Source organism: Nicotiana attenuata, chromosome 8 (genome assembly GCF_001879085.1).
Source record: "Nicotiana attenuata strain UT chromosome 8, NIATTr2, whole genome shotgun sequence".
In the NCBI taxonomy this organism is placed as follows: Eukaryota; Viridiplantae; Streptophyta; class Magnoliopsida; order Solanales; family Solanaceae; genus Nicotiana; species Nicotiana attenuata.
Window position 1 is genome coordinate 45,648,573 of NC_031996.1, and position 8,292 is coordinate 45,656,864.

The window sequence follows — 8,292 nt, forward strand, 5'->3', positions numbered from 1 at the left end:
CGGGTAAACCATCCCGCACCACATTTGTAGTGCCATTGCAATCCTTCAATTTTCGATTTATAACAAGCGCTCGCGTCGCGTAAGATTGAGTGGGAAGGAATCAAAGGCATAAGCCTCAAAGGAATCGAAACGCACGATAAGGAAACAAAGAAGGGAAGTACTCCTAACAGCCTTGTAGCCTCCCGAGGATAAGTACAGACTTCTCCGTACCGATCCACGAGACTCTACTAGACTTGCTCATGACTCATGAGACCGACGGGAACCTAGTGCTCTGATACCATGTTGTCACGATCCAAAATCCACTAAGGTTCGTGGTGGCGCCGGACACCTCTGTCACGCAAGCCCACTAAATCATCAATTAAATCCTCTTTAATACTTTTGAAAATCTAGAATTTTTCCTTCCATTTTTCATAAATAAAAGATCACTAATTGAATTCAAATTTAAATAGTAACAATTTGTACAAATCCGTTAAAAACCTTCCCAGAAACCCGATGTCACAAGTGCATGAGCTACTACTGATAAGTGAAATAAAATACAACATCCGTCCGAAATACAGGGGACAGGGAATAATATACAAATGCTGAAAGGAACTACACTAGCTGCGGTCACCTCGAATGATGCAGCTCACCTAGTCCCAGAAACATCCGTGCTGCTACGCCCAGTAGGCTGCTAGAGGTATATATACTTGTGCAACAAAAATGCACAGAAGTGTAGTATGAGTACGTAATCAACGTGTACTCAGTGAGTATCCCGCCTAATCTCGAAGGGGTAGAGACGAGATGGCCAACTTCGACACTCACCAGAGGTCAATATCAATATTCAATAATGCGAGGATAATCATGGATTCATATAGTAGTTCTAATTCACGAAGCCAGGAAAATAGGTAAACACCTTCAACAATTAATCAAGGGCTTCCAAGGTTTATTCTTTATTATCTTTTCAATTTATATCAAGCCACGAAGGGCAAGTTTCGCGATTAAAAATCCTCAAGCGACAAATAACATGTGCAAATCACACCGAGGCGACGGCCCGATCCAACAGAAATGTAAAATGTGCACTGCCGAGGGTCGAGCGGCACAAACCATAGATGCATCTATTTTCACCGAGGCGTTCGGCCCGTTCCATAAATAAACATATATCCTGCTCACGAATCATCCATGTGACGCAGGCACACATAAAATACATGCTCAAGTAGGGAATTAAGCATTTACCGGGCTATTTTATTAAATAAAAACCAAATCCTCTTTTAACAATTCAAGAAAATGATGTTTAATCCTTTTGAAATTCATTTACTAGTTCAACTTGATTTTTAACAATTCAAATGTCAATAAGGTTCCAAATATCCCAGGTATAGCATGCTTTGGGTCTTAGACTACCCGGACAATAGCATAATAGTAGCTACGCACGGACTCTCGTCACCTCGTGCGTACGTAGCCCCCACAATTAGGGGCACATAATCAATTTAACTCACCTATGGGGTAGTTTCCCCCTCACAAGATTAGAAAGGAGACTCATCTCGCTCCGAAGACTCATAACCGGCGTTCTACATCCTTCCGAAGGCTTGGACCAACGCACAATGCACCAAAACTAGCCAATCAACGACAAACTAATGAGAACATGCTCAAATACTTGTTAAATATTCAGATTATATAAATTCCCAGCTCCGCTTAGTGAAATGACCAAAATGCACTCGGGCCCACGTGCCCGGAATCCATAATTTCTCGAAGATAAAGATTACCCATAACCTTAGGAATTCAAATATATAATTTTCTCCTAATTCCATGCTCAAAACGTGGCTAAATTCCAAGAATATGATTTTCTAGGTTTTCCACCAAAACCAGAATTTTTATGCTAATTTTCATGTCTAATTCCATGGTATAGTCTTGTATTTAACTTGGAAATAATTAGGAGTAACTTACCTTAATATTGATGATGAAATCTCTCCTTGAAGCTCTCCAAAAATCGCCCCCAAGCCATGCAAAATGGGTGAAATGAACCAAATCCCGATTTAAAACAAGTCTCTGCCTCCAGTCACTTCCGCTTCTGTGGAAATATAGCCGCTTATGCGGTTCCACTTTTGCGAACAGTAGGCCGCTTCTGCGGCTTCCCTGGCTTAGCCCTTTTCGCTTCTGCGACCGTACAATCGCAGATGCGGTTCCGCTTCTACGGGACCTTGACCGCGTCTGCGGTCCTCCCCAAAATCCTCTCTTCCGCTTCTGCGTCTCCCTTTCCGCTTCTGCGGCTCCGCATCAGCGGATCAATGGCCGCTTCTGCGGTCCTTGCTGCCCCCATGCCGAACCGCTTCTGCGGCTTCGTCCTCGCTTCGTCGGGGCCCATTTCTGCTGTCCCATTTCCGCGGAAGCAGAAATACCAGATACCAGATCCCTTCAGCTGTTCTTCAACTTCCAAATTTGATCCGTTAACCACCCGAAATTCACTTGAGGCCCCCGGGACCCCAACCAATCATATCAACCAATCCCAAAACACATTACGGACTGGATCGAGGCTTCAAATCATATCAAACAACGCTAAAATCATGGATTACACCCCAATTCAAGCTTTATGAACTCTAAAATTTCAAACTTCTATTTCCGATGTTTAAACCTATCAAATCACGTCCGATTGAGCTCAAATTTTGCACACAAGTCATATTTGATATTACGGACCTACTCCAACTTCCAGAATTGGATTCTGACCCCGATATCAAAAAGTCAACCTCCGGTCAAACTCCTCAAAAACCTTCAAATTTCTATCTTTAGCCAAATGGCTTCAAAATGGTCTACGGACCTCCAAATTCACTTCCGATCGCGCTCCCAACTCCAGGATCACCATACGGAGCTACTCCCGATCTCGGAATTCCAAATGGACATTGATAACACCGAAATGCTCTTCAAACCAAACTTATGAAATTCCTTCTAAAATGTTAACTTCCACAATAGGCGTCAAAACGCTCCCGGGTTATCCAAAATATGCACCAGGCATACGCCCAAGTCCGAAATCATCATACGAACCTGCTGGAACCTTCAGATCCCGATTCCAAGGTCGTTTACTCAAAATTCCAATCCTAGTTTATTCTTTCAACTTTAAGCTCCCGAAATAAGAATTCTCTTCTCAAATCAACTCTGGACTTCCCAAAATTCAATTCCGACCATGCGTACAAGTCATAATACCTGAACTAAAGCTGTTCATGGCCTCCGACTACTGAACGGAGTGTTGGGACTCAAAACGACCTGTCGGGTCGTTACATGGATGTTCATTATACTCTTGTAGAGCTTGTGACTTGATATCACCAGACGTTTGGAGTTTTGTACTGTTGAGTTGCAGAGTCCTTTTTATGATAGTAGTTGGTTAATTTGAACGTTTTATCATTATCTCAATTAATTTATGCATGTATGTTAGGCTTACCTAGTCTTAGAGACTGGGTGCCAGCGCGACATCTTACGGAGGGGAATTGGGGTCGTGACATATTTCTTCAAATTCCCAGCACCCCATCTCCTACACCAGTTAGCCTCTATGTGCCTCACATAGTATTTGTGGTGTGCATCAGGAACTACTCTCTGAACTGCCTCAATTACGCCCTACATATAAGAATGCAGAAAATTAAACATTTAAAATAGAAAGAAAACTGTAAATAATTTTTTAAGAATAACATTGAAGTGAAATAGTATAAGTACCTTCTGCGTGTCTAACATAAATGTGTATCCTTCCCCAGATTGAGGTCTAATGAATTGTTCAACAATGATTAGAACCAGGTCGAGGTGACCTTTGTTTATTTATCCACAACAGCCCGAGCAATAGGATAAAAATGATTCATTGAATCTAAGTAACGATAACTAAGAGTTGACCTTTAGCCTTTCTTTCCAATAAAGTTCTATCCAAGCCAATAAAGGGTTTCAACCCACTCTTAAACCCTATTTTTAGAGCATGGAAGCAGATATACATCCTAGAAAATATTCTATTTCCTTCAGCAAGTGCATCCTTTGATAAGGTAATTATTTCATCACTCCCTGGATTACGCAGCCTCAATTCATTAGCATATGCCTCTATCTTATTATACTCATTAGTAAAACTACCAGCAAGGGATTCAAGTATCATTCTCTTGGCCCTCTTACACTTTGCATGGCTAACATTGATGTTGAAGGTAGTTTTCAAGGCTACTCTCATCTCCTTAACTTTGATGATAGGATTCTCCTGCAGCTTGTTCTTAAAATATTCTGCAATAGTATTAAAATCAATCCTAGCGTTATCATATGCAGGGTTACACTTATGTTTTGACTTAAGAGTTTTGATCTTAACCCCACCACCATTCTTATCCTCAGAAATGAGACAAACAAAGGGGCAGCCAACCTCACACATGTACCTCAGTCTTTTGGTGTCACTCTTGAGTTGTTTTAAACCATAATAGTTTGCTAAGCAGTACAAATTTATCACTTTTCTAGCCTTAAGTATATCTTTGTTCTCTTGCACCGTTCTTTGTAATTAATCAAACTTATCATAATCTCCCTCTTTTTTTGTAGTGCAAGTACTTCTAAATCTTCAGAGTCATAATCTGAAAAAACGGTATCATCTTCACTCTCATTTGAACTACAATCAGTTGCAACCTCACAATCTACTGTTTGTGATTCAGTATGGTCGACAATATTAGGAACATTAGCCTCCATTTCACTATCCTCTACCGAAAATAGATTAGTTATATTGAAATGGTCAGAAACCATGTTCTGCAAAGTCCTAATACCCTTATATCTTGTTACTTCATAATATCTACCGGAAGGACCACAAACTATAAGTTTTTGAAATTCATTTACTAAATCTATGAAAGACAGAAGGTCATAATCATATTGTTTCCAAGTGTACACCAACTTTCTTGAATATACTAATGTTGGCATAGTTTTTGTCACGAACCAAAACTCCAACCTATCGTGATGGCACCTATTGATGGTACTAGGCCAGCCGACTTTCAAAATACTTCGATATTTCATAAAAAGATAAACCAAAAGCCTTTTTAAAACGGGATTTTCATAAAAACAAGAGTTAAACTCAAAATAAAATGCAGAAAGATAGCCCCAAACATCGGGGTGCCACTAAATCATGAGCATCTAAACATAACCGGTCCGAAAATAACACGACCAACATAGTTTGGAATCAAAAATACAACTAAAGAAAAAGATAGGGGAGAAGAAAGCAAGGTTGCGAACGCCGGGCAGCTACCTCGCTATCTCCAATAACTAGCTACGAGGACTATCAGCACCCTCCGCGACTAACAACTCCTGGATCTGCACACGAGGCGCAGGGAGTAATGTGAGTACACCAACTCAGTAAGTAACAGAATTAAAAAAGGAACTGAGAAGCAGTGACGAGCTATACAAATACAGTTCATCTCATAAAGTTCAGTAAAGAATAGGCATGCTTTCAATCCAGAAGTTTAAGTCAAATCATTTTGTTTAAGTCAAGTTCAAGTAAAGCCAGATAAAATATATTTCAACAGTTTTCAAAACAAGTATGTAAGGCAATTGTGTGAATTAATAATGAAATCATATACTTCCTCTCGGGCAATCATCACTCAGTCCTCCCAATCACCCCAACCTCACAATCACTCAGCACTCGCACTCAGTACGTACCTGCGCTCACTAGGGGTGTGTACAGACTCCGGAGGGGCTCCTTCAGCCCAAGCGCTATATCAAGCCAATCATGGCAAAATCAATGAAACATGCTGCGACGTGCAGCCTGATCCCATAAATATCCTCACAATCAGGGGCCTCACTCAGTCATCAATCTCTCCAGTCTCTCGGGCTCTCAGAAATCAGGAAAATCAGCCTAACAACAATAACATGATGCATCAAACAGAATAGCAGAGACAGAGATATTATATGCAAGTAAAAACTACGACTAAGTACAAATAGCATTTAGCAAGCAATTCAACATGTAACGCGGTCTCTATGGGACCCACAGTACCAACACATAGCCTAAACATGGTTTCTAACATGATTTACAGTCAATTTCTATGAACACATAGAGAGCATATAACTAACAGCAAATTGTTCAATTTTACAGTTTCCACGGGATGGACCAAATCACAATCCCCTCGGTGCACACCTAGCATGTGCGTCACCTCCAAATAATCACATGGCACCAAAATTCGGGGTTTAATACCCTCAGGACCAGATTTACAACTGTTGCTTAACTTAATCCGAGCAAATCTCTACTCCACAATACCTTTGCCTCTCAAATCGGTCTCCAAACGTCCCAAATATAGCCACAAACAGTACAATACAATTAATATATGCTAGAGGAATCAATTCCACAAGAGAACTACTAAATTAGACTCAAAATCCGAAATCGGCTAAAACTCGCCCCCCGAACCCACATCTCGAAATCCGACAAAAGTCACGAAACCCGAAAGCCCATTCACTCACGAGTCCAACCATACTAAATTTATCAAAATCCAACATCATTTGGTCATCCAAAACCCCAAAATTCACTCTCCAATTCTCAAGTCCTAATCTCCCAAATTTCACCTCAAAAACTCACCATAGGTGTAAAATCAGTGGGGAAACACCATTATTGAAGATAAATAGGCAAAAGGAACTTACCTCAGTAATTGCTTCAAAATCCCCTCTCAAAATCCCCAAAGTAGGAGCTCAAAAATGATGAAAATGGTGAAAAATCTCGAAGTGTTCAATTTATAGTTTCTGTCCAGCAAAACCGCACCTGCGGCCTCTTTGTCGCTTCTGCAACGCCGCACCTGCGGATATTCCATCGCAAGAGCGGATTTCACTTAAAATCCTAGACTCCACTTCTGCGGCTTCAAGACTGCATCTGCGCCTATCGCAGGTGCGGAAATACATCGCACCTGTGGCCAACCATCATGTGCTCAGATTCTCGCTCCTGCGGCCTTGCAGGTGCAGGAAAGTCTTCGCACCTGCGGCTCCTGCCCAGCTCCTTCTTGGCCGCATCTTCGGCTCCTTCTTCGGTTCTACGGACCCGCACCTACGGTTCTCACTCCACAGGTGCGATTACACCAGCAACAGCAGCACTTCAATTGTTCATTCAATTCCAAAACCAAGTCCGAAACCTCCCGAATTTCACCCGAAATCAACCTGAGGCCCTCGGGACCTCAACCAAACATGCCAACAAATCATATAACCCGATACAAACTTAATCGAATCCTCAAATCACCTCAAACAACATCAAAAGCACGAATTACACACGGATTTAAGCCTAATCAACTTCAAAACTTCCAAATTTTACAAACGACGTCGAAACCTACCAAACCACGTCCGATTGACCTCAAATTTTGCACCCAAGTCGTAAATGACACCAAGGACCTAGTCCAACTTCTGGAAATCAAATCCAACCTCGATATCAAAATTTGCACTGCTGGCCAAAATCTCCAAAATTCCAACTTTCGCCAATTCAAGTCTAATTCTACTACGAACCTCCAAATGTCGTTACGAACACGCTCCTAAGTCTAAAATCACCTAACGGAGCTAACAAAACCATCAAAATTCAAATCCGAGGTCGTTTACACATAAGTCAACATTCGGTCAACTTTTCCAACTTAAGCTTTCAAATAAGAGACTAAGTGTCTCAATTCACTCCGAAATTACTCCGAATCCAAACCAACTAACCCGATAAGTCAAAATACAGCTGTGGAACACAAAAGAAGTGGAAAATGGGGGAACAAAGCTTCAACTCTCGAAACGACCGGCTGGGTCGTTACAATTTTTAGTCACCTCCATAATTGAATAACAAGTCCACATTAACCATCTTAACCTACAAAATAAATAAGGGAAAAGGATTAACAAAATCGAATATAATAAAGGGCATTCCCATATGAATCTGACCAAATAGTAAAAAGCAATAAAGGGCAGACACATGAGTAAGACAAAGGCTAACAGAATTGAATATAATAATACAAACTTTAATGTATTCCCCAACATTGAATATAATAAAGGGCATTCCCATATGAATCTGACAAAATCGTAGAAAGTAATAAAGGGCAGACGCATGAGTCAGACAAAGGTTAACAGAATTGAATACAAACTTTAATGTATTATGAGACATTGAAAGATATAGTTGAGTCTCGACATTATTAAACATATTATATGGTGGACCACATATAAAGAAACAACAAAAATGTACAGTAATCAATAAAGGGACAACACAAAAATATCTCACATAACCACCATATACCATAGAAATTGGGTGTGAGCACGTGATTTTTTCCCTAAGCAAATTATTCCAAAAGTTTCAAATAATTAATTTCTTTATTATTTTACAATTTTTTGTGA

At 40.5% G+C, this 8,292-nt stretch overlaps 1 protein-coding gene across 1 annotated transcript; it reads right to left on the bottom strand.

The window, feature by feature from the left end:
* Window positions 3,403–6,846, bottom strand: LOC109231726. Its single transcript, XM_019397363.1, has 5 exons — window positions 6,744–6,846; window positions 4,528–4,673; window positions 3,847–4,381; window positions 3,676–3,764; window positions 3,403–3,579 (listed from the first exon to the last, which is right to left on the bottom strand). Exons 1-5 carry the CDS (start codon window positions 6,844–6,846, stop codon window positions 3,403–3,405), a joined length of 1,050 nt encoding a protein of 349 aa, XP_019252908.1.